This window comes from Mustelus asterias, chromosome 1, assembly GCF_964213995.1.
Source record: "Mustelus asterias chromosome 1, sMusAst1.hap1.1, whole genome shotgun sequence".
NCBI lineage: Eukaryota > Metazoa > Chordata > Chondrichthyes > Carcharhiniformes > Triakidae > Mustelus > Mustelus asterias.
In genome coordinates, this window is record NC_135801.1 from 145,595,936 (window position 1) to 145,623,697 (window position 27,762).

The window sequence follows — 27,762 nt, forward strand, 5'->3', positions numbered from 1 at the left end:
CCCAGTTGCTTTTTATAGCGACCCGACCATCAATAAGTTACACTAAAATAAATAGGGCGTAATTTTCGTTATAGAAATTTAGGTTGAAAAAAACAGCATCCCTTCAATTAACTAAATTATGCACATTAAGGTGGATAAATATTATAAAATACACGCACAGCTAATATGCTAGTATAAAAATCATGGAAATGTGTAGGCCCTTTCAATAATTTAAATCCATCAACCATTCATCCAGAAACAAGTTATTCTGGTTACTTTTGAGCATGCTATTTCAGAACGAATCTCTTGGACAATTTGTTCTGCAGAGATCCGGATTATGTTCTGTGGTGTGGTTTGAATGGTGTAGCACGGCTCCTGTAAAACAAGCAGCCTGAACACTGCCAAACGTTGGTAAATGTTCCCATATGAAAATGAATTCAGGACCGATCAGTTTCTTAACATTTCACAAACGGTCGTTACTTATCCCACCAGCCGTGTTGCAAAACTGCAGCGCAATTAATAAACGATTAAACCGAACCTCAAAATGGATCAGACAAAAGTGGGAGAGAGGAAAATTCACTGCACACAGTGCGAGTAAACTTTAACTTTTCCCAAAATGCATAGATCTAGATGAGAATAATTAAAGACCCCAGTGACGCAAAGTGCAGCGCGACAGTAGAACCGAACTAACTTCCAAAACCTCCCCATTGGTATCTTGCAAACGAAGTTGGTCTAATTGGGGTTAGTCGATGTTCACTATCTTAGTCTGCATTTATTTAAAGGGAGCGTTTTAAATAAATTGCAAAATGCTGTTATAATGCAACCATCAATCTCAACAGAAGGTCGTCACATATCCGTTGTAAATTAAGTTATTATTTTCGCGAGGCTTCAGACCATTCTCATTACTTGATTGAAAATGTATTTAAATGATATTTACCCCATGCCATTAAGCCGGATGAATCCGAGATTTTTTTTTAAAGTCCAATAAAAAGAATGGAAGTAAGTAGACCTCTCTCGGTGCCTGGCAGTAAAAGAACTGCAACTCCTCCATATTTTGCGGATTGCATCTGTCTTACACACTGATCGATAACATGAAATCAAAACTTATGATTAAAACAAGTATTGCTTCAGGCGTTAGAAAATGAAACGAAATTCTTAAGGGTTTTGATTCTACATAAAAAGCACAAGTGTTAAAATAAAAAATGAATGAATGAGGTCAAAGTTCCTGCAGCTTTCAAAGTTTAATTCTTAATCTTCTCTTAGTGTCCTTTGCCAGGCAAGGACGCGTTTTCCCTGTTTAAAATTATACGGGAAGTGTATTCTTTAAAGAAAATAAAAGTTTTGTAAATTCTTGTCACGGGGAGTGGTGGGGGTGGTGGTGTGGGGGGAGGGGGGTGGGGGGCTGCGGTGTCTACAAGTTGTCTTTAAACAATTCCTTAATGTCTTTCACTCCAGTGTTAATGATTAGATAATCGCAGTACCGTGTAGAAGAGAGCTAAGCATTTAAACGACAGAGTTCCAGTTCCTCTAGGTCATTCCTCCCATCCACTAGTACCTATTTATAATAGCAATTCGTTATCCGTCGATTTAAAATGCGAGAAAGCCACAATGTGTGGCGATTAATCATCTTTGCAAGTGAACGGTTCTCGGAAGATCGGATGTCTGTCCGCACCAACTTTAGAAAGTCTCCAAGTTTTTAACTTGTCCACCAAATCATTGCGTTCTTACCAACATCTGTTGTGTTAGCACTGGGGGGCGAGATGGCGCGTGTCCTGTCGCACGGGACCACTGCACAGTTCTTTGTACAGAAATCCAATTTGCCTTTTTCCACCTCCCTTTTAGTTGATAATACAATGAAACATTACAATCCAACACAGTTTCTGGATCTGTCGTAGTTTCATGCTTGTGTTTGGCTGCAGGAAGGCACTGCGTTTCTTGACGAGAACGAATATTATTAAAAGCGCCGCCGTTAATAACATGGCAATATTCCCAACTATTGAGTCAAGGCTGATAATATTAGATTATATATTTGTCAGATGATATTGGTGCCTGTGTAGTGTTGCACAGTGTTAATGCAAACAAAACAAAATCCTCAGGTATATCAAGTACTTGAAATAATTAGCATTAGTTCAGTTCTGCAATGCGTATTTACTCCATCTATATCTTTACAAACATAAAGTTCCTTATCATACGGTTGTGTACAATCCCGACCGGCTTCCACGATTAAGCTTGAGATTTCAAACTATTTGGAAGTCCTTTATTTTAACACCAATATTATTACTTAGTTGGTGTGTGTGTGTGTGTGTGGGTGGGGGGGGGGGGGGGGGGGGTTGACTACTTCCTGACAACACAATCTCAATGTGTTAATTAGAATGAGAATGAAGGGCCAAATCTAAAATACAGCGAATGCTAATCTTGCAGGTTAATTGTTAAAAAAAAGGATGTAATACACTAACTGCGAATTATATTTTGTTTCAATTCATTAATAATCACCTGACTTACAACATGATACCTCAGGTATATGGCATGCAACTTTCCCGGAGCTTGTCATTAGCTGAGAAATAGTTTACATCTTGCTTGTCGGCCTTTATAAAACTTTACACAAACTTTGTGACCTTGGCTGGAACGTCTTCCTACTCTCTATTTCTAAAATGATTACTCACTGCGACTATATAAAATGCAATAAAACATGGCGCGGGGGAAACTGCAAAGGGTAGGTCAGTTCAAAAAGAAATAAAAAATGAATGGGACCCAATAGACTGTTCGATTTCCTCGTTGTCAATATAACAATAAAGGTTAGTTAAAAACAAAGCACGAAATGCCAGCTTCTGAACTCTCAACTGTCTGAATCTCACCAGAAGCACAAACTCTGGTCGGAATTGAACTTAAATAGCACACATGGAAGAACGTTCTCTCAACACTGCCAGCTCCAGATGTAAAACAGCTTTGCATTCGGGCGGCCTTTTAAAATCAACTGCGACTTCGGCTTCCTTTTGTCAGGGACAATAAAAAAAGATTTCACGCGTAGCTGCCTTTTGACAAAGGTACCTCACGCCAAAGGTTGTCTCCATTGCTTGACTTCTTAACAATGGGTTGTTAGGAAAGCTTCTTCGGCTTCAGTGCTGGTGAGGTTTTAGAAGTTCTGGCCCTGTACTCGTCCAGCACCCGGTTATCAGCCTTTGCAACAAATAAACAGGGCAGCGAGCGGAGCAACCTCCGTTTATTTAACCGGTTTTAAAGTACATTGGGAAGAGAGAGAAAATCCCCCAAAATGTTCAAAAACTTTGCACATTCCGAGGATGGAATTGTGTTTCCTTTGACCAGGGTAAATCTTACACAAGGCATGTGTAAATCCTCAGTGCCAAATAATGAAATAGTTTACGGCCCTGTTTGCTTTATATTTGCCCTAACAATCTTGGAGCGGCGTCTCAACTGTTCAAGTGGAAACATGCTTAATCGGTTCAGTTAAAAATAATTGAACACCCTTTTAATTCAGAAAAAGGTTTAGACATGCTACAGAATTCTGCTTGGCAATTGGCAGAAGATACTTTTTCCAAGAGTTGAATTGATTCGAAACATTATTTTTTTCTCTCTCTCTTTCTCTTATCGTGTCCGTGCTAACTGATTAAAATGAAAGACGGAATGAAGAGCTGGGAATTCCTGACACTGAAAAACTGCCCCCCGCACTTTTAATGTTTGCGGAATAAAACACACATCTGATACCAACTTCACAACGGGACAACGCAGACAGCTTTCAAAGCACAAATAAGATAGTAGGCGCATGTACAAATAAATGAAATATGTGTTTTTATTGAAGAATACACGCGAAGTTGGGTTAAGTTTGGACAGATTGGGGTGGGGGGGAATCATTTATTTAATTGCACGCACCAGCAAGGACATTTTAAAATTCATTATTAAACATTTCACCTGATCCAGTCCCCCCTATACCCCCCCAATCCCCAACCCCCCTTCGACTCCTTTCGCTTTCCTACTCAAATGTTTTCACTTCAGAAAGACTGTTTATGGGGAGGGGGTGGCGGCCGGCGGGCGGGGGGGGGGGGGGGGGGGGGCGGTGGATCTGCGTTCTCTGCTGCGCTTATATTAAATGATCTACACCTCGCAGTTCAATTGTAATGCTCATTAGTTAATAGAAACACAAGGTTTTACTTCTCTGGAGGTAGCCAATGAGGACAGCGATGTTACAATTTAACGTCAAATTGCAAAGGAACACGGTGCACTTACCACAGGCCCCGTTGGTATAGTTAGAACAGTCATATATATATATATATATGTTTTGAGTTCTTCCTGGTGCTGATAAGCGCACAGATGCATGCATGGGCTGACTATTTGCAAGTAACGCTGGCATGGGGTCTGCGGCAAACTGAGCCCAATCAATACCCATTGCACTCACATGCCAGATGGTTTCTGAGAGAACCAAATAAAACATTTCAGATCGACCGACAAGCACTCATTTTTTTTAAAACTGTAGGACATTCTGCACTAACACAATTGGCAATCGCTGTGAATATGTTCAAATGAAACAAATCTGTTAATGTGCATTTGTAAATTGCATTTAGAGCTTTGCTTCGTGGTTATTAAAGACCTTTTTTAAAAAAACTATTTAGTCAAGTTCTTTTTAAATGTGCTGCAGACGGGGTTGGATTCCCAGACGAGTATCTCCTCAAATTAAATGAAGGCAGGCCTCAAGTGAAGTAGAGGATATTAAACGGGCTAATAGCCATTTTTATCAAGATGAATATTCGTCTTATTTTTATCGTGCTGTCAAAAAAGGGTGAAAATTCAAGGCTGGTCTATTCCTGATTTACCTTCAACTATGCTATGCAATTTTGAACTCATGCTCGATTTGCCAAGGTGTATTTCTTCAACCAACGCCCCTGCGATGTTTCAGCAGTGAGCTGGGAGCGACCCACCTGAGCTATTAACCTATCTTCGCCCTTCCGGATGTTGGCTGGCCCGCTGTAAAGGTGCAGCATCTCCTGCTTTTAATTCGGATTTCCGCCTGTTTTGTTGGCTCTCTTTTCAAAAATGTTTTTGCCACACTTGGCCAACTTTCAATTGAGCAAAATTTTGTACTCGAGATCATTAGAACAGTTCAGAGAAGCACTGGAATCAACTCGGGGAATGTTTGTGCTTAATCGGTAAACCTATAGCACAACGTGCAGGAAACCCTTCGTTGTAGGGATTGATTATTCCAACAAATCGAACTTCATTGACCATATGCTAATTTTTCACTTCATATCGAAGTAGGTTTTAACTTGGAAGGCGACAAACTGGGAGATATGAAGTTTAGTCACCACAATAAATGCAATGAGATGAGATCTTATATCTGGAAAACTGCATGGAAGCACTCTCCTTCGACTGCACATAAAATGCTGAACATAAAGGGGAGGAGAACAGAATGGTGAGGTAGATCGTTTGGAGAGAGGGAGAAAATGGAAAAACATAGGAATGGATAAGGAGAAATGAAGGGTAGAACAGGGAGGGGATAGTGTAAAGAAAGCGTGAAAGAGAGTGTGGAGAGGAAACTATGCAGAAAGGAGGTGAGAATTTAGAGAAACGGGGGTGGAATATAAAGAAGGGTACAATGTGGAGAATGACAGAAAGAAGGAGGGAAATCTGAGGACAGTAATGTGAAAAAGGGACGAGAGTGTACAGAGAGATTGTAGTTAGGAAAGGGAAATTATGAAGAGAGTAAGGGGCGAATATAGAGGGGAGAGAGAAGCGAATATGGGGAGAATACATAGTAGGGTGTGGAGAGAATATATATAGTGTAGAGAAAGGGAGATGAAATAAAAGAACAGGGTGCGAAGAGAAATAACAGTTTGTGAAGAAAGGTAGGAAAGAGAAAGAGTATAGAGGAGATGTGGGGTCAGTTATTCAGTGAAGTGGAATAAAAGCTTACTTTCAGGAAACAAATATTTAAATCTTAGCAATTAGATTATTTGAGCTGTAACATTAAACACCAAAAGTGACAAGCTCATAAGACCTCGATTAAATTCGATGTCCTGTATTTCCTTTGAAATGTGCAGATTAATGCCATGTATTCTAGCCAATGTTGCATTCTCACTCCGAAAGTAAACCTTAACAAACATATGCGGACGCACCAGACTGGTTGAGTTAGGATACTGCCCTTGCTGTCATGACAAAAAAAAGTTCGCCTGCCACAGGCTGTCCATTCCTCGCCTCTGCGTGACTTTTTTGAAGTGTGACTGACATTGTGACTGACGTTAGGCGCACAACGAGATGCACTCAAATCTTTGTTTTTTTTTACACACACTGAAAATGTTCGATTGTTGAAACATCAAAAAAGTCAATCTCTCCATCCCCCCCCCCCCCCCCCCCCCCCACGAACAGACAGAACAGGTACCGTCCTGACAACTTCTCCCTCCTTTCTTGCAAGTTTCTGCCGGCAGCTGAGCGCTCAGCGGATGGATATTTATCCGTCAGAGCCCGCTGCTCTGCTCTGACGGATGATCAAAAGAAACGGGGTCACGCATCTCAAGCTCCTCTTGTCCATCCCCTTGTCCTTAATTGCTGCCCCCTTGAACAATGGGCACATCTGCGCAACCTCCCCACCTTCTCTGCAAGGTCAACACTTTGAGGTGGGGGGTTGGAGGGAGAGCAGATCAAATGCTGGGCTACGGTTTCCGACTTTGCTTCATTTTTAAAATTCTTCCTTACTCTCAGTGACAGCACCCCCAACCCCACACCCCTGACTCGCCCACTGAAAAGGGAAATGGATAATTTAACAAGTCTGAATGAAAATAAACCAACTAATATATTTGATTCAAAAAACAATTCGTTTTAAATGATATATATTTTTAACAAGTCTTGTCTCATCTTAATCAACAGTAATCAAACTTACTCGATTTTTTTTAAAGAAAAGCAGGCCACTATTTTCTTCCACTGCCTCTCAAATCCAGTTGCTTTATGCACATCATTAATAAGATGCGACTGCATTGATTTACGATTTATCTATGGTCTGCTTACAACTTGTATCATTTACATCTAGCCGAAACCTGACTGGAGCAGATGTTATCTTCATGTCAGAAGAACACAAAACAATAATACTTTTTCAAGCCACAGATTTATGACAAAATGTAATAAATTGAGGAGACCACTTCGATCTGGTCTCTGTCGCTTTACTTGAAGAACCTCGCCGGTGGAGTTTGCTGAATGTTTTGGAGGTAAATAAGTTGTCAGCCGTTATCAGGCCGAAGATTGGGAAGGAGTGATTAAATTTGAATGGAGTCCTCAGAACCGGGATGCCTACAGTCATTATTTAAAAATAAAACACATTGCCAAAGAAATGGAACATTTCACCCAGGAGGGGTTAAAAAAAACAAATGGAATGTTTGAGGGCCGTTTCACGGGGAAAACTGAAGGTAGCAGGCAACAAATTGCAATGGATTTCAAAGTGTTTTTTGGGGGTGGGGGGTTTATAAAAAAAAGGGAAGCGTTGCATTTACTGTCATTTTCACGGTTTTAATTCAATATATCCGAGACATTTCCAAAATCCGCAGACAGGAAAAATATGAAAAATATTTTTAAATTTAAAAATGTTGTTTTCTTAAATAGAAACGCGTTATCAAATTGATCTATAGACTTTGTAAAGTTACAAATACTTATTCTGTGCCTTCCCTCTGTGTTTCAAAGTGTTAGATTAGCATAGCAAATTAATTAGCAGTTGTCAAATTGACTAAAGTAAATAAGTTTTTGAAAATGACTATTTGTGTTACATACCCCCAAAAAATGACGTCGAATCAGAGGGCCTAATAACGAGTAAGAAAGTAATCATTGGGGCTAAAAGTGGAAGAGAAAGCTGACTTACTTGGTACCCGGAAGTTAATCTTGTTTAGAAGTGGGGGAGGGAAGAAACTGCTCAGGCCGCTGTGGTTGAAGGCTGGTTGTCGGGGAGGGGAGGCAGACTGTACACAACCCGTCAATCGGAGCTGATAAGCGGACATCCCGCCCCTGACCGCCGCTGCCAGTGGACAAGACTCCCAGAGCTCTCTCTGACCAGGCGGGCGGAAAGGGAGAAGGCGAGGCTGCTATAGGCTCCAGGCTGCTGTCCATCAGAGATATCCACCCACCACGCACACACACACACACATACACACACACCCTGAGCTTAGCAATTTAGGTTGAACCAAGAGAAACGCGGCTGGCTCCAGCTGTCTAAACAGTCGACGTAGGAGGAGGACAGGTTCGGACATGGCGAGAAGCAGCACTGGCCCGTCTCAGAGAATCGGTGGTGATCTTTGCAACCCGTGAGGCCTTAACATTTTTTAATCTTTTTTTTCATATATGTGTGCGTGCGTGTGTATATGGATGTGCACATATGACATCTATACATGCATATATATAGCAAAAAAAATTGCCAAGCCGAAAGAAACAATTAGGATTTTTTTCAATGGACTGAATGAACAACGCGTATAGATGTATAGCCAAAGAAGTATATACCATGAACCCGGAGATTACAATGGACAGCATTGGGAATTTGCATGGTGGAATAAGCCATGAGCAATCCACGGGCGATCTGATGAACAGTCACCAGCGGCAGGCAGTTTCAGCGGCTCACCGGGAACTGACGAGTAGGTCTGCCATGGTTTCCAGCATGGCTTCCATCCTGGACGGGGCTGGGGATTACCGGCCGGAGCTCTCCGTCCCGCTGCACCCGGCCATGAGCATGGCGTGCGAGTCACCGCCCGGGATGGGCATGAGCAGCACTTACACCACCCTGACCCCACTCCAGCCCCTGCCTCCCATCTCCACCGTGTCGGACAAGTTCCACCACCACCACCCGCATCACCATCATCATCACCATCACCACCACCACCACCAGCGGCTGGCGGGCAACGTGAGCGGCAGCTTCACCCTGATGCGGGACGAGAGGGTCTTGCCCGCCGCCATGAACAATCTCTACGGCCCCTACCACAAGGACATGTCCGGGATGACACAGAGCCTCTCCCCCTTGTCCAGCAACCCCCTGGGGAACGGCCTGGCCTCCATCCACAACAGCCACCAGAGCATCCAGGGCTATGGCTCCAACAGCCACGACAAGATGCTGGCCGGCCCCAACTTCGACGCTCACACGGCCATGCTGGCCCGGGGCGAGCAGCACCTGTCCCGGGGGCTGGCCGCCCCCACGGCGGGCATGATGCCTCACCTGAACGGCATGCATCACCACCATCACCACCACCACGGTCACTCGAGTCACCACCAGTCTCACGGGCCCGTGTTGGCTTCGAGCCGGGATCGGCCTCCCTCCTCCTCGGGCTCCCAGCCCAACAGCTCGGCTCAACTGGAAGAAATTAATACCAAAGAAGTCGCACAAAGAATCACGGCGGAACTCAAGCGCTACAGCATCCCGCAGGCCATCTTCGCCCAGAGGGTGCTGTGCCGCTCGCAGGGCACCCTCTCTGACCTTTTAAGGAACCCCAAACCTTGGAGTAAACTTAAATCGGGTCGGGAGACCTTCAGGCGGATGTGGAAATGGCTGCAAGAACCTGAGTTCCAGAGAATGTCAGCCTTAAGGCTTGCAGGTAAGTCAAGAGCGAACAATGCAATGTGGGTCCAGTTTATGAGGGAAGAATTGGTTTAGTTACTGCTACTGAGATAGGGGTGGGGGGGGGGGGGCGGGGGTAACAGTAAGGGTACAGAGGAACCACAACCATTGCTGTTAATATTTGCTATCCTCTCAGTTCCTCCACAAGGGGATATTGATTGGAGCTGTCTTTTTCTTTGTGGTCAGCTGCACCCGTTAGCAGCACTGAAAGGTGCTGGTTCTCCATTGCACCCACTGCGGCTCTCACTTCAGCCTTCCCCTTGGTGTGATGTTCGCACAATAGCTCTGTAATGAGGCAATTCCACATTCCCTCAATGGAAGGACACACCCACAACAGTAACGTGGAACGGCATCAACATCCGATTACCATTCAATTAATGCACCTTAAAATCCACTGAAGGATATAGCGTTCATTCTCTCTCTCCCCCACCCCCTGTGTTTGATGAACAGCCGTAGTTACACTATGCAAAATCCTAGCCTGTTTAATTCATGAGAGGATCACCCCCCCCCCCCCCCCCAAACATACACACATCCTTTGTAACACCGCAGCCTTTATTCTCTTAACTGTTGTAGAGAGATCTGGAATAACTAAAAACAGACCATTGTTGTCTGCGCCCTCGCTCACGCCTCAGCTCTGCATCGGACTTGAGATATTGGACCGATTTCTCACACCATACGGTTACTTCTCAAAGGCAATGGAACGTCTCCTGCAACGCAATTATTTCTTCACAGGATTCTGCCGCTGGGCTTTTTTGTTGTTGTTTTGCCCTGTACAAATGGGTGAAGGAAAGTGTAACTAGTCTAAATGCTGCTTCAAGGCTGGAGAAGTTTGCATGGTGCCCAGTGACTAATCCCTGAGCTATTTTGCATCTATTTAAACGAGTAGCTGAGAGAGTGCAGTGTGATAAGTGAAGGGTCGTTTTGTTGTGGTGAATCTCAGCCATTCAGTGTCAGTGGAGAGTGGGAAGCCGGCGGAATCGCATCTCTGCCCTCTAGCGTCGGCACTTGCCTCTCCAATCTCAGCCCCTTCCCATTGTGTCTGTTTGAACGCATAAAATTGTATATGTCTGCGGCCAGGGACTGTTTAAGACAATTGAAGTCAATGAACATTCCTAAATGTAAAGGCCGACCAAGGGCATTTTGCCCCTTAAATCTCCTTTAAGGCTTTATTATACATACCGCCCTACAAAACAAATGAGTGGAAGTTAACATCTGATTACAATGGGGGAGCATTCATCACGAGAGTTAATTTCATTTCAATATATATGTAGAAAATCCGCTCTTACTTTCCCCCGATAAAATATCACCGTCCCGAAACGCACGGCGCGGAGACCAGTCATTTAACCTTCGCGCCCCAGAAGGACAATGGAAGGAGCATGCATTACAATATCTAACTCGATTGCATGTCTTTATTGGACTGCGTAACGTGATCGCACCAGTGAATATGCACATTCTGAGGAGATAATTCTGTTTTAAATTGAGGGGGGAGCTTGGGGGGGGGGGGGGGGTGCAAGCAGTGATTCGCGGCTATATTAGTTACCAGCACAGATCAGAGGAAAATGCACCTCAGGTCTGTACGATGTCTTGACTTTTATATATAAGAAAACATGCAGGTATAAACTTCATGCTTATGTTTATTTACCTGAAGAGCATTAACAGCCGTGCATTATAGACACTGTTTGTTTTCATGTCGCCCGCTGTCAATATCTGCTTGGACAAATCACAGGCGATGTTGGATACCGAGGTCACGTGGTGTAATTGCTGTAATTACTTTTTCCAATTAAACTTGGCTTTACCTTGTATTTAATTGATAACTGTATCTTGATGCAGTAAGCCACAATACCGCGGTGCACTGTGTGCGTGACTGCCTGCAAACATTTTTTCCCCTTACATTTATACTTTATCATATAATTTACCACAAGGTTAGGAGATCCTTTTATCTTTCTTTAAAAAAAGGGTAAGAAATTTGATTGCTTTTCAAGATTGCAACACATACACGGGAGAGAGGGGTGGATATGGAATTATTTTGAACCATTTAGTATGCCCTGCCAGGCAAATATGTTGAGATATTTGAGATCAAAATTGGCGAGTATCACCGTACTGGAATGAAGTATATACAATGGGTATGTGTAGGTGTTGAGCAACCTGGGTCTGTCTGAATGATGCTGTAGCTATTAGTCTATCTATTCTCCCGACCTGAAACGGTAGGAGAGACATTTTGAAGCAGTTTACCTATCAAATCGTGTTTCGGATTACATTTTCGTTTTTTTTAAAAGACTAACACTATGATTGCTAAACAAACAAAAGCATCAAACCATAAAACAAAGCCACGCATTAGGGGCTGACAGAGAAAATAAAATAACCATACTGCAATTTAGCATTCGCATTTAATGCAGTTGTGTTACTTGATTGCGCTATTATTAAGGAATTTCGCTCCACAACCCTCGCGATCAATCCTGATTTGAATAATTAAACTGGTTTTTTTTGCTCGGCTGATTTGGCATTTGCAGACTGAATCGCAAACAAAAACAAAAGAACAACAACTTGGGCAATGATATATTTTTAAATAGTCCCTCTCATGTGAATCAACCCGCCGTGGGAGCCGCGTCCATTACCCTAGAATAAACGACTTCAGATGCTGCTGCCCCACCAATGCTGTAGCACGAATCGCAAGGTATATATTCTCACAACACTTCATTAACTCCGGGCGAACGCAGAGTAGGAGATTACAAGAGCAAAGGGACAACAACAATTCATCCAGCCCACTTGAGGCGAGCAGAGTGTGAGATCTTCCTCTAAACGATGTTGCTGCTAATTTTTGAAACATTTTATTTGTTAAAATGGTTTTTTTTGGGGGGGGGGGGGGGCGGTGCCGTAGCTGAGTTCTCCTTTTCTTTTCCTAAAATCAAAAACATTGTCCAAAGAGATGATATGCTTTACTGGCAGTGCTTTGAAAAGAAGCCCAGAAGCCGCAGATATGAATTATTAATTAAAATCTCTGCACGGCTGGTTGCTAGCTGCAACGTCACCCTTGCCTTGGTTTTAACTAGGCAAAAATCTGGGCACTCATTCACCGCTGGAGCTGATAGCCTTGTCAACCACTATCTTCCTCTCTCGCCACGGCTTCATAAATGATTTATAGTTCCAACTCCTGCTGGAGGAGAATGACAAATAAAAAAGGACCTGCTTCTTAACTGAGGATAGACAACAGAGCCTGGACGCCGAATACAACTCGAACCGCCCCCGACCTCCCCCCACCCACTCCCAACCCTCCCCCCGCAATAAATTCGCCGCATCCCCAACACCAGCGTGTTTGTGTTAATCCCGTGGTTGTGTTTCCAGTCACTGGGGCCAGTTATTAGTTTGTTGGCGCTGCAATTGGCAAATTAATAATTGAAACCCTCCCTAGCTCCTGATGTTTGCCTCTGGCAGCCCCTGGTGTGAAAGAGTAACACCTCCCTAATATTCATGAATGCAAAGGGATTCCTGAGAGCAGTCAGGGCATCAGGGCAAGGGAAGATGTGTGTGTGTGGGGGGGGGGGGGGGGGGGCGGGGTAGGAGGCGGACTGGAAGGAAAGATATGGAACCGTAGCATTTATTTTTATCACAGCATTTCAATAATGTGGTTATGTCACTATATAAAAAAAATCTGTGTCTATGGACGTGGATCGATGAGGATAATCTTTAGAAGATTAAAAGGGCATTAATGCTGGTAACAATAACACAAACCTGAGGACCCGGTTAGACATTGATTTGGAACCTGATCCGACGTTGTTCCAGTAAAGCTGCCATAGTCTTCCTGGCATTGTCGTCCACATTATATTCCCTTTGTCTCCTGATAGTTTGAGCTCCCCCCTCGCCCCCATTTCAAAGGCATTTCGTTTGCACAGCCAATGACAACGATAGCTCACGTGTTCTTTTTAACTGTAGTACTATCTATTTTAGGATCGATTTTGTTTTGCGTGTTTTTGTATTACGATTAAAGGTGTTATTGTTCATTTGGCTAATGTGGGGCAGGTAGCGATTTAAGGAATCTCACTAAAATATTCATAAAGCAATTTTGTCAGCACGATAATACAGAAAATCGACTTCTTTTAACAAGAGAGGAAAAGATCCTTTAATCATTCTTCTCGATTATTTATTTCTTTTGCAAAGGCGAAGTTGAGGTTATCAAGAGTCGAGAATGATAATCACACGTGAGCTCAGCGACAGTTTTGCACTCCAACGTAAATTAATTTCTTAAAATTATAATCAATACTCCGGCCAAACAAATCCAGCCAAGAAGATTTTTTTTTACTGTCTTTCCGTCTGATCTTAATATGCAAACATTTTACAATTAAAGCCTATCTTGCTACAAAACTTCATATGCATGCAGGAGAATGTTTAAGTGACAGGAACCTAATTAGCACAGCAAAAATGCAATTCAGATGAACAGCTGGTATGTGGCAACCTCGCTGGCTCCTTAAACGCTCCAGCAGCATGCAGATTGCATTCCAAAGCCCTGATTAAATCCAGATTCCAGCATGTCTCAGTTTAAACTTCTTACATTTAAGCATTAATTAGATACTTCTGGGACTTCCAAATAGGTATCGTTAAGAATCGGGCGGCAGTGTAAAAAGAGATTTATGCTGGAGAAGGGGGCGGGGCGGACTCTGCCCTCATGTCATCCTGTAAAACCGAAGACAGTTTCCAAATGCTGTGTGCAATATTATTTAATACTGGTGCAGAAACCTCAGCGAAGACTTGGGCGTATCTGTTCTGATTCTTTTCACAAATGACATAGAAATGATCAGTCCCCTGGTAATTAATAATTTGCCTGTTAGATTCGAAATGTTAAAAAAATACATTATTTTGACTCGTGAACAGAATTTATTCCATCAATCCACTTAATACAAAACCTTGCTTGACCATCACAGATTGTGTGTCGGTCATTTTAGCCTCTCCTATATTCTATTTATAGTACCCATAATCAGCCGCCCCCGAATTTGGAAAATATAGTCTATTGTATAATTTTAGAACAGCCCTATGCACCTTATTCAAAATGTGTGTGTGGTGTATATTTCATTGCAACACGGTACCTACACAAATGTAGATGCCCTGAGCTAACCTGCTCCTTCCCACCGCCCAACTGGCGTTCTGTTTATTCTTCCAATACAAATCATTACTAATTGTTTGAAATTCTTTATGACCTTTTAAAACCGCCTCTTTCTGTACCCATATATTAATTTGTCATGAAATGCCAGGAATTGTATCATATATAATCCACAAAAACATGTTAAAAATGTACATGGGAACCGCATATAGAAACGATTTGCATTTTCAAATTATACAACTAAAGCTTAATTTTCAAACATAGAACGCATCTGTTCAGAGTTGTTTACAAATATCTCTTTGCTGCAGCCTTTGGTGTTTTTTAACGAAACGGTTGGCATTTTAAGCAGAGCGGAGCGATGTCAAACATTATGCACGTGGGCTATGCATTATATACAAATTTTAATGGCATAATTATATATCGATATTTATTGTCCTCCCGGGATCTTCCCTTATCACAAGGACATGTAACACAATCTGAGGAAACAACTGAATGCATTATATAGATGGCCCCGGTATTGTGCTAATGTCAGTTTCTTAACTCTGGCCCAACACAGCTGTGGAGATGCCGGCGTTGGACTGGGGTAAACACAGTAAGAAGTTTAACAACACCAGGTTAAAGTCCAACAGGTTTATTTGGTAGCAAAAGCCACACAAGCTTTCGAGGCTCTGAGCCCCTTCTTCAGGTGAGTGGGAATTCTGTTCACAAACAGAACTTATAAGACACAGACTCACAGCTTGACTTTACATACACTGTGTCCTGACCCTGTTTGTGCACAAGGTGAGATAATTAAAACGTTTTCCTGAAGAAATACTTGCATTAAAAAAAACTAGTAGAGTGCAGTTCAAAAGTGTAGAGTGGAGTCAAGTCCTTATCACATTGCGTTAACATCACAATCTTTGCATTTTAGGTGATTTAAGATAATGCGCCTCTTCATGTAGAATATAGTTCTATCCTTGACATTGAAGATTTCGAGATAAAGATCAGCCCGTGTTTATTCTGACAAACTCGACAATCTTTTCAGGATTGATTTATGTCGCAGGCAAGTTTTTTGTTCATGTCGCCTTCTCCACGCTCCAGTTCTGAATGAATTCTGGGGCTTTCTGTCGATGGCTTATTTTTATTTCATAATTTCGAAATTGCTGGCGAAACGTGCTTCCGATTATCAATCCCCCTCCGTTTGTCGGGCGGGGCTCCAAGTTCTGTTTTATTTTCTCTTTCTTTCCAAGAGCTAGATCATAAGGAACTTTGCTCCCTCATCACCGGGTTAGTGCAAACAAGCCTTTGTTTTATCTGTGATGTTGGTGACTCGCTGACATCGATTTTCATTTTGTCACAACCCGAGTAAAAAACAATGGCGAAGTCGCTCAGTGAAGCTCCCCATTTGAGGTTTCATCTGCAGCGACATTCATTTGATATAGGAATAGGGAAAACCTTCGCCATCGATCGGCATTGATCCAGCCTTTCCCTTTAAGGAAACCGCACGTTTAAAGAAGCTCTTGCATAGATTTACTGTTTACCCGGATGCTGTTCTTTTTAATACTGTATTGTCATTCGATTTGTTACTGCTGGGAAATACAAGAACACCTAAAACAAGTGTTCCACAAGCAGGAGGCACAGACAGGGCAGACAATGACAGAGGGGCATTATTACCACAAGGACTTTCAGAGTAGGGCAATGCAGCAAGATAGATAGTGAACGCTCCAGCGGACATTCTGGCGTCTTATTACATTTAATCCTTGTGTGATTTTACTTTATAATAATTCTGTATACATTGCAGATTCCAGGCATGTGTTATATAGGTCGTCTACTGCGCATGCCAGTTGAAATCAATATATGTGAGAGATAATATACAACATTTCTGGAATCCACAATGTACATGTAGTATAATCTTAAAATAATTTGTCGCTCAATCATATCGTTCACTTTAGGTGTATAGTTACATCCAGGATAGATCTAAATATATACTCTGTCAGAGAGCCAACATTTAGATATTATGATGGAACATTGTATTATAGTTTAATTTTCTGTATATAACATGCTTGTTTTGTTGAGTATTTCACAAATTCACACATTTTTTTCTGTCCCTTAACGTACATTCTGCAATATATGTTTTAGTAAGTCAGTAATGGAAATGCATCACTTAATTACTTTATTTCATTTCGGACTTGAACCTCCCTTCCCGCTTGTCGAAGGAGAGTTAACGAATAATTTAAAACTGAAAACATCAAGACTTAACAGGCGCATTTATTATATTTTGTTAGCAGACTTCACTGTAATGTCATGCCCTTTAAAGCTATGTGTTTAGATCATAGAGTCATAGCAGGGCTTTACACCACAAAGAGAGACCCTTCGGCCCATTGTGTCTGTCGGCCATCCAGCACCTATCTATTCCAACCCCTTTTCCCAGCACTTGATAAAAGCAAATTACTGTGGACGCTGGAATCTGAATCCAAAAGGAGAAATGCTGTAAATTCTCAGCAGGTCTGGCAGCATTTGTAAGGAGAGAAAAGAGCTGACGTTTCAAGTCCATGTGACCTTTTGTCAAGCTTTGGCAGATGCTGCCAGACCTGCTGAGGTTTTCCAGCATTTTCTCTTTTGGTCCCAGCACTTAGTCCGTGGGCCTTGTGTGCGATGGTGTTTCAAGTGCTCATCCAATTGCTTCTTGTACTAGGTGTCATTTTATCATGATTTCTGTTCAGAAACCATACCCCAATAAAAAGTGGTGGAGGAAAGTCACGCGATCGATACTTAATTTAATATGTTTTACATTTAAGCACTGTGGGAAAAGCCATTTGCTCAGCGTAAAACGTGTTGGCGTCAAAGGCTGTGTCAGGCTCGACGCTGGTTGCTTTAAATTTAAATAAGATGTAAACACAAATGTGTCAATATATTCGTGGGTCGTGGGTTGTTTTTTTCCCCCCTTTTGTTCCACTCGTTTATATGAATATGTGACGGTCATAACATTCAGGATCCGCCAATGCAAGTCTGATTTGAATAGCCAATATTTTCAATCCGACACCATTCACAAGAGCAAGCCAGAGTGAGAAGGGGATGGGGGCATTTGTGATTACTCCAGGCTGCTCTGTTTAATTTTACAGCTAATTAGAAACCACTATTGATTTCTCTTCTTTCGTAATCCTAATGCGATGCGTGGTTTCGTAATCCGTGTCTTCTGAACTCACGTACGGTTAAAAAAGTTGTTACACTACAGCAACACACAGGAATGGAGAGGCCGCCTCACATAACAGCATGTTATAATGAACGTGCGAGTGTAATCGAGCGAGGCAGAAGGTATCTCGCCGAAGACAAAGGAACGAAAACGAGAAAAAGACCGAGAACTCAGATAGGCAGAGAGAACCGACGCAGATTAACAGAGACGGCAAGACACGTCGCAGACGGGATTTTGGAGAGATGGACGGAGAATCTAAATTGAGCTCGAACTAAATCGTTCTACAACAAAAAAAAAGATTGTGCAGCCGTTACATACCTAGGGCAGGGACACAAAGATATCGTACTGCAACCCTATTCATTTACCACTGGGATTTTTAAGAAGTTGAGAGATTGCTATTTCGCACTTTTGATTAAAAGAAAACGCGCGGGCGACTGGGCGAAGATAATAGGAACTTCATAAAAAACAATATCTTAATATAAAGACAAAATACTGCGGGTGCTGGAATCTGAAACAAAGACAGAAAATACTGGAGAAACTCAGCAGGTCTGACAGCATCTGTGAAGAGAGAAAAGAGCCAACGTTTCGAATCTGGATTTTATGCTTTTAAAGTTTCAAAAGTTCATTTATTTATTAGTCACAAGTAAGGTTTACATTAACGCTGCAATGAAGTTTTGCATGCAATATATTAATTATACAACAAACCTTTTTTTTAATACCATATTGTTATCAGTGCATTTTCTACGTTGCCAGTCTGTTTTTTTTTATACCCCAAGCCTTTGGAGGAGCGTTCTCACAAACAAACCAGATTACATTGACAGAAATTCTCTAACGAATAATGTCACAGTGGGGGGAAGCTATTTAGTCGTTTGTTCTGAATTTAGGCGGAGCTGAGGGGGGAGATAATCGCAGGCTAGGGGTTACCACTCCTCCAGCAGTGAACCTGAGCACGAGTACACCGTCGAAACATGCTTCGGCCCAGGACCCTATAAAAGGTTCACTTGTTTTCAGTGAAACGGAAACGCCGAGAAATTAAAACGGCGAACGGTCATTGTTTTGTAAATGCCGTGGCTTTTTGCAAGGTTTGAGACTTAATATAATAATCATAGACTTTTTTCACGATTCAGTATTCAAGACCGAATTTTAAACTAAAAATAACAAACATTGCACTTTTTCGCTTCGTTTCGAGAACGAACGGCATTTGATTTGAACAAAAGAACAAAACAAACAATTTAAGGAGTGTTGTTCCGGTTATAATGGGTTTATTAGTCTTCTACTGAGTACAAAGGACAAGGTTCACCGTTGGTTCTTGCTACTTGATTTCTTTGATTTCAATAATTGCAAATAGTTGGGGAAATTATAGGGGTTAGCACTCTCACACTGTGATATGCAGATTGCTTTATCCCGCGTCTTGACTTTTGCATTTTTCACAGTGGAGCACAGGGATGACATGTGCGCCGTTTAGGCTTGGTTAGGGAGCGAGATTAATTAATCGCCACATCGGAGGTTATAATTAGCGTTTCGGCAGCGTCATCGGATTGATTTTTTGACTATTGAGTCTGACTAAGAAATGTGTGCTTGCTTACCCATGCTGCATACTGTTATATCATCGACACGTGTTTCTGCTGCTTTACTGTGTGTTACACAACATATGGATCAGCATGTCAAGCACATTTCCGAAACTGAGGGATGCAGATTACAGAATACTCCTTTCCCGAACAAGGACTTTTGTATTTGAGTGAAACTGTTCAAAATGTGTAAAACACCGAAACACGTTCAAAATACACATGCGATGCGATAATATGACTGGGGGAAATGTTGCAAAATGGACAACTTTAGTGAAACCTTCCAAACATATAATACAGCGAACCCGGTAGTTTCAAAACGAGATCGTTTGTATAACTGTAGGATGCGTTTAAAAACGTACATCATTTCGACAGCTTTTACAGCCCAACCTCTCTGGACGGGACAGTTCCAAATATTTGTGATTATTTTACTAAAACGATATTTTAAAATATATTTTACCATTGGCCTGGAATTAATTAAATCATTCCGGGAAAGGCCTCCCCGAGGGGCGCTGGGGTGGGGCTGGGGGAGAGTTTCAATTGCAAAATACCTTTCCTGTAGATAATACGTGACTTTCTTGCATGGTTTTCAACCATTAGATGTTAGTTAATATCTGATAGTCAGTTAATGTGTGCTGGGCGTGTGCCCGCCTCGGGTTAGTGTTCTAGAATGACTATAGAAAAAAAGAGTAGCAAAGTACTTTTAATGACATGATTATTAATACGCTCACGCGTAAGTATGAGTAAAAGTAAAACCCATGTCTTGCAGAATCTTACCCCGACAGGTGCCAAGTGACAGCTAAAGGGTATAATTAATCGACTGGCTGATTGATTAACTGTTTAATTGGATGGCGTAAGAGGAGCTATCTTTTTTATTAGCGTTCTTGTTAACGCTGACTGTTGACAAGGCTGACTGTTTAGTTTGTTTTCGAGACTGTTTACACGCGAGTGCCTTCTCCTTGGTCGGGGTTCAGGTTTTCATATCAGAGGAATGATCACCACGCAGTTTAGGCGCGATTTTAACGCCAGGGCTCTCTCGCCGCGAAGCTCTACGGCAAATGTTTGGAGTTGCTGGCACGCTTGTTCGCTCGCCGCCGAGGTCAAACCCAGAGCCGGCTCAGAGTCTTAGCTCTGACATTTGTTTCTTTTCCCGGGGTGAATTGTCCCAAGTGCCCGCCAGCATCAAGTGGAAATGCGCAGAGTTGCATGCAAATAATTCGAAACCTCAGGATCCGCAACGTTGAAGAGAGATGGGGAGTTTTGGATAAGATTAACCATCCATCCTATTCCCATCCGTCTCTTCCTGCTGGAATTTTGTGAGGATCTTTTTTTCCCTCTTCTCTCGGCACAATGACAGTGGCAAATTCTGGTGGAAACACTTTCTTGCTACGGTGACATGGGCAATCATATTTTCCAGACTCCAACTTGAAGAATCTCTGGAATTATTTCATATTTAATTCTACTGAAAAAGATCCGTTATTGTGTGCGTGAAAGCGACCTTTGCCGCGGTGAAACTGGGAGAAGACAGTGAGAGGAGCTGAGTTCGAGAGACCAAGCCTATTCTCGTTTGCAACCCTGTTCTGTGCTGAGTTCGCTGTTTCTCAGTTGAGACCGCGGTAGAGATGCTACGGTTGACCTCAGACCTCCGCGCCTTCGCGTTAGAAAGAGAGGGTGTGGAGGTTCCAGTCTTTATCACTTATCCCGTTACCTCTTGTTGATAGTGTGAATTTGATTTGATTTATTATTGTTACATGTATTGGGATACAGTGAAAAGTATTATTTCTTGCGCACTAGACAAACAAAGCATACCGTTCATAGAGTACATGGGGAGAAGGAAAGGGCGCAGAATATAGTGTTGCAGTCACAGATAGGGTGTAGAGGAAAATCAGCTTCATATATGATGGGTCCATTCAAACGTTTTAGGTAAGGAGGGAATTGAGCTCCGTTATGAGGCCACACAATGTGGGATGTGTGCAGGTTCCAACATGAACATGGAAGTACCGAGGGCTCCTGATATCAGGAATTGAGAAGCAGAGAAACTAGACATAAAGGCAATTCTTTTCTCTCTCTCTAAAATGCACACTTGACCTGAGCTCACTTAGCTGGTGGTGTTTTATTAGTTCCCGTCTGCTGTCAACGATAGTCAGCTTCTGAAATAACTTATGCTCATTAACGAGTTGAGTGGTGACCAACAAAATACACAACCTACACGAGTCACTATTTCTATTTCCTATTGTCACTGCAGCTTAGTCTATTAATGGTGGCGGCGAGTTGACTTCCGAGGGCCGGCTGTGTTGAATAATAAGTGCCTCCAATGTTTACTCACTGTCACCCAATCAAGTTAGGAATAACTTATTCACCAACTGCAGTTACGCCATCGACCAAATTTACTGGCGGAGTTGATCAATAACCGATAACCATATTGATTAGTTGACTAGTGTTGACATTCTTGATGTATGTAGACTGATATAATTCTTTTTAGTTAATCAAACTTTTAAACAGTGATGCTGCTGCCTAAATACAATGCACCTATACTTATTGAAATTCAGCCCAGTCCAGATTGGAGTAAAATGGTCAGATAAGATGGGCTTCAATGCCGATAGCCGATAGGAGGGAGGCTGGTGTGGAGATCGAGTCCGCGCATACATTCAGTGGCTCCACATGGTCTAGACAGCCAACACCATCAACAGAGACTTGGAACTGCACCTCCTTCGCCAGTCTTGTCCCACGTAAGATCCTGGGCATTGCATCGCCAATGAAGAAATGCTGCAGAGGACTGACAGGAGGGTGCCCACAGGGCACTGTGACAGAGAGAGCGCTGAGGCTGGCAGAGAATGGCCAGCAGCTGGGCCGGCCAAAGGAAAGCCTGGCCAAGTACCCCTTCCCCCCCACCACCACCACCAGGGCTGGAGAGAAAGAGATTTGATTTATCATTGTTACATGTATTAGTATGCAGTGAAAAGTATTGTTTCTTGCGTGCTACACAGACAAAGCATACCGTTCATAGCGTGCATAGGGGAGCAGGAAAGGAGAGGGGGCAGAATATAGTGTTGCAGTCATAGCTAGGGTTTTGCCATGGACCCTGCCATCTTGGCGGAGTCTTGCTGCCCATTGGAGAGGAGCTAGGTTGCTGCCCCAAGTCAATGCTAACAGAGGTCAGGCAACCGGAACTATGATTTTTCATCTGAATTATTCATGGGCGATTAGGAATTCAAATCCTGCTCTTACATTTCTCACGTGCGGTTTCGGTCGGAAACTGAAATGAGGATTTGTGTGTGGTTAACATCTCTCCCAGCTTCGCGGTTTACTCGTAAAGCCCATAAGATGTTATGCGGCCCTTTGAACTCAGGTTAGTTATTCACTCTGTTTGTCAATCATAAATGTAAAGTAATGTTCTGTAGTTATGTCTGTGCTCACTTGGGCTTGCACACTGCTGCTGCAGTGCTGTCACTGAGCATTGTGTGTGCAACGCTGCCATCTCCTGGTCATAGACTCTTGACACACGCTGGGAGTGGTGAAATATTACATTTTTGACATTAAAAATCAATTGCAATTACGTTTCCTGGAAGCTCCGCAGATATTGTATTTAGCATTCCGTGCGGGAGATATATGTAATACTATCAGTTTAAGAAAAGGGAAGGGATAAAAGGAACAATTGCATCCAATTGCAGAGGTACGTTCAGCACCGCGGACAGGTCCTAGAGGAGAGCCGGTCCCTTGAAAATACTCCTTACAGCAGGGGGCTATAAAACGGTATTTGTAAGAACGGTGACGTTGACATTTTAGTTGTGCTTCGCCACATAAGATAGTCTGCTTCCCTTTGTGTGTTGTGTTATATCTTACTGTTGGTAAGATGAATTGGAATTGGTGCATAAATGCCCTTGAAAACGAAGTAAAACAATTCAATTCGCACTATTTTCTTCATACCACTGCTGAAGGCGCTAAGCAATGCTGGAATATACTTCAATGGGGACGGTTCCTCATCCATTCTGCCTTGGTAAATACACCTTGTCAGTATGGGTCATTGGGCGAGCATACCGCAGAAGCTAAACCTTACTCGCTGCAAACTCTCCCCGGCAGGAAAAAAAGAAAAGGGGAATTATAATTTACCCATTCCAAACCCAAGGTCAGCTGCAAAATCTGATCCGGAACAGACTCCAGATCCAATCTAAGAAACCCATGTGTTTCTCCCTCTTCCCTCGGGACATGTCTTCAGAGTCTTAGGCTGTCAGGGTTAAGGGTGTTAGGCTTAGTCAGGATGCTCCAGCCGCCAGGCCTCTTCCGCAGACGTGATGGACCCGCTGGCCTCTTCCCGCCAGTCATTTTCCTACGTTTATTACATCATTTTCCCATCTCTAAGAGTGTGCAATCTCAGCAGATGGGAGAGAGCATTTTCCACATATGAAGCCTCTTGACTCCTTGGTGACGCCCACACACAGTCACCCACTGGTAGACCTCAGGCCAATTCATGTTTTGCTCCCAGAGATAAGTCATCTGAAAAATCTGTGGAAGTAAGGGGATTTGATCCACAGACTCCTGGATCTTGAAAATAAATTCTCTCATTGGCCCTAGGCGCTGCTAGCTAGGCCAGCACTTTTATTGGCTGCCCGTTTGTGCTTGATTGAAAATAATGGCTGGAATGTTTCTTAATAGGGTGCACTGTTGAAGTGACCACAAATTGCAATCGACTAGATATCACTGAACCCATGAGAATTTCCATTTTTAAGCTATTCCTCACCGTAAAAACCTTTGAAAAAGTGACACCTTGTTGAGTGTGTGTAACTGTTTTTAACAATATATCAAGCCCACCGTGGGGCGGCCCGGTGGCACAGTGGTCAGCACTACTGCCTCACAGTGCCAGAGACCCGGGTTTGATTCCCGGCTTGGGTCACTGTCTGTGTGGAGTTTGCATGTTCTCCCCATGTCTGTATGGGTTTCCTCCAGGTGCTCCAGTTTCTTCCCATAGTCCAAAAATATGTGGGTTAGGTTGATTGGCCATGCTAAATGTTAGGGGGTTGTCAGGGGGATTAGTAGGGTAAATATGTGGGGTTATGGGGATAGGGCCTGTGTGGGATTGTTGTTGCTGCAGGCTCGAAGGGCCAAATGGCCTCCTTCTGCACTGTAGGGATTCTACGATTCTAAATATACATGGTCAAACTCTATGGCACTGCAAACCTATGTTTATAGTTGTGTTTTGTCACATTTTTCCATTGTGATAAAACAAATCCAAATTGTTCTTTAAAAAGTTAAGTTTGTTTACATTAATTTAGCCTCCACCTTAATTCCATCTTCAGGCAACACGGTGGCACAGTGGTTAGCTCTGCACAGCGCCAGGGACCTGGGTTCTATTCCCAGCTTGTGTCACTGTCTGTGTGGAGTTTGCACATTCCTTCTAATCATCAAATCAAATCATGTGCACATTCACCACTGAACAGGCCCTCTAAGAACACCATTGATGCATTTCAGTTTGCACATTCTCCTCGTGTCTGCGTGGGTTTACTCCGGGTGCTCCGGTTTCCTCCCACAGTCCAAAGATGTGCGGGTTAGGTTGATTGGCCAGGTTAAAAATTGCCCCTTAGAGTCCTGGGATGCGTAGGTTAGAGGGATTAGCGGGTAAATATGTGGGGGTAGGGCCTGGGTGGGATTGTGGTCGGTGCAGACTCGATGGGCCGAATGGCCTCCTTCTGCACTGTAGGGTTTCTATGAATCTATGAATTTCAAACGAATCAAAATGTGTGAGTTCCCTCTGGGTGCTCACAATCGATTCTCCCACAATCCGAAAATGTGCTGGTTAGGTGCATTGGCCATGCTAAATTCTCCCTCAGGCACCAGAGTGTGGCGGCCAGGGGATTTTCACAGTAACTTCATTGCAGTGTTAATGTAAGCCTTTGTGACACCAATAAATAAACGTTCCTTTAACTTTACCTTAAATTCCAAGCGCAATTTTATTTTCCGTGAGCAAAATGATACTAAAAGTAAAGATTAATCAGTCCACCTGTCTTCTTTGCTGTTTGTGAGAATACTTCAACGTGATTGGCTGCTTACCCAATTTGGTGACATCATTGTTGCTAGCTGCCTGGAAATCTCTTTGACCTGGCCTCAAATTCAAACTAATGCCAGGACAGGGAAGATTCATGGAGACCGCTTTGTGAGCAGCATCCTTCGAGATCAGCATTGAGCACCGAAGCTTCACCGCTGATTGCAGAATCTGCACCAATAGGTGTATCACACCAGAACTAGAGCAGTGTGGGAGGCAAGTACGGGGTGTGGTTGGAGCTAGCCACATTTCCCACTTACGGTGGTTATCTAGTGATTCTTGGAAATTATGCATGTTGGGCTTTAGGAGAAAATAGTATTGGATTTTGGTTAACAATTCATTGAAAAGTCTGGAAGAGTTATTGCTTACACATTATTAATGGTCAGAGTACCAGAAAGCACTCAACATTCTTAGAGCATGTCCTGAAGCAGGACTGAGAACCTTTAAAAGAGAAGAAAATAGTTAAAAGAATAAAACAAAACACACAGGGAATGATTGTGTAGTAATCAGTGCACACATTTATTGCAGTACTTAGGTTTACCTTAGTGCAGACATGTTTTGCAATCAAACAGTTAGAACACTGGTCAACAAAATAAGTGCCTTGATCATTTCCGTGTTTATTGCCATCAGTTGATTTCCACTCCACCCTAGACCCCCCTTCCCAAAACGCATTGAGTAATTCTAAACCTCAAATAAATCAATATGATATTTTATGGAAGATTCACTATTGGAGAAACAAACTAGGGTCAGTCCGTTTCTATAAATTCTCAACATTATTCTCTTTTCTTTTTTTTTATCCCAGCGTGTAAACGCAAAGAACAAGAACAGAACAAAGAGAAGAGCAATACACCAAAGAAGCCACGGCTAGTTTTCACTGACCTCCAACGCCGAACTCTTTTTGCCATTTTCAAGGAAAATAAACGCCCTTCCAAAGAGATGCAACTCACGATCTCACAACAGCTCGGTCTGGAGTTGACCACCGTCAGTAATTTCTTTATGAACGCCCGGAGGCGAAGCTTGGACAAATGGCAGGACGAAGCCATGTCGAGCCCAGGGGCATCATCGTCGACCTCAAGCACTTGTACCAAAGCATGATTGAGGACAGTGCACCTGAACAGGGCACAACTCAACACCTTTTTTTTTTGCTTTTGACGAGGCTGTTCAGTGGTGAGTGCATAAGCACAATCTTGATCAATACATTCAAACCAATAAAGGGAAGACACATATTTCTTAATGTGTCTGGCTTAAGATTTCCCCTTGAATCAATTTGGAGTCCTTGCTATAAACTGACAACGAAGCTGAGAGTCTACTTGGTGAATTTCCAGAGATCATCAGACATGGCACAACGAGCTATGTTGCTGAGCAATAATATGTCTAGTGCTTTGCCTGAAGAGTTTTAACTGTGCTAAAATAATCATTAGATAATGAGTTGATTTCAGTTATCAGTTTCTGGCAATGATATGCAGTCATTTTTGATACGGTAAACTAGTACACTGAAAGTAATTGACCGGCCATTTTGATTATTTTTAAATAGAAGCCTCAGTAGAATTATTGGAGAACATTTTGTACAATCATGCAATCTCATCACTAACCAGACTGTTTAAGAATGGGCTGTTAGTGGTAAGTATGCAAGCACAAAATATCAAAGTCATTTTCAGAGACTTTCAGTCCGTCATTAACACAACACAAATCTTGAATGATGCTGGTAAACGTGCCCTCACTGCTATATTCACCCATTGGGTGGAGCTGTTGGTGGTGGGAATGCAAGCACAACCTTCAAGCACATTCCTTCTAATCAACAAATTCCTGAGATTTTGTAATACCCATTCATGTGGTCTGCTTCATTTTGTTTTCAGAAGATACCAGGGCCATTAGGTTTAGAAGGCAGTTGTTTGCTGCAGGAAGAATAAATACTGTTTGTCTTAATAGCTGTAGATTACTATGCATCCATTCTATTCAATACTTATATTCTATTTTTGGCCAACACTGGTTTACTACTGCAAACGCACTGAGTAGCCCATGTGTAAAGGGGTGGGGGGGGGAGGGGGGGGGCTGCCCATGGTGAGTGCAGAAGCACAAACATTAAATAGCTTTATTTTTCCTGAAACGCAACATCATCACCCCTTCTTCCAACATGTGCACATTCACCACTGAACAGGCCCTCTAAGAACACCATTGATGTGTTTAAAGGCAAGCCAAAGGCTTTAAAGACTCTCGTGAAGACACTTGATACTTTTTTTTCTATTTATTATTAAATCGAAACCAAAGAAACTTTTTTCTGCACCTAATTGTTCTGCAACAAACTTTTAAACAAAAGAAGCACGTCAG

The 27,762-nt window shown here is 42.7% G+C and overlaps 1 protein-coding gene across 1 annotated transcript; it reads left to right on the plus strand.

Moving 5' to 3' along the window:
* Positions 1–8,209: 8,209 nt before the first annotated feature.
* Positions 8,210–27,376, plus strand: onecut2 (one cut homeobox 2). Its single transcript, XM_078224794.1, has 2 exons — positions 8,210–9,545; positions 26,237–27,376. Exons 1-2 carry the CDS (start codon positions 8,423–8,425, stop codon positions 26,527–26,529), a joined length of 1,416 nt encoding a protein of 471 aa, XP_078080920.1. The 5' UTR covers positions 8,210–8,422; the 3' UTR covers positions 26,530–27,376.
* Positions 27,377–27,762: the final 386 nt, after the last annotated feature.

Coding starts and splice junctions, on each gene's coding strand:
- onecut2 (XM_078224794.1), top strand. CDS start 8,423: ATGAACAACGCGTATAGATGTATAGCCAAAGAAGTATATACCATGAAC. Junction 9,546..26,236: donor GTCAGCCTTAAGGCTTGCAG/GTAAGTCAAGAG, acceptor TTTTTATCCCAG/CGTGTAAACGCAAAGAACAA.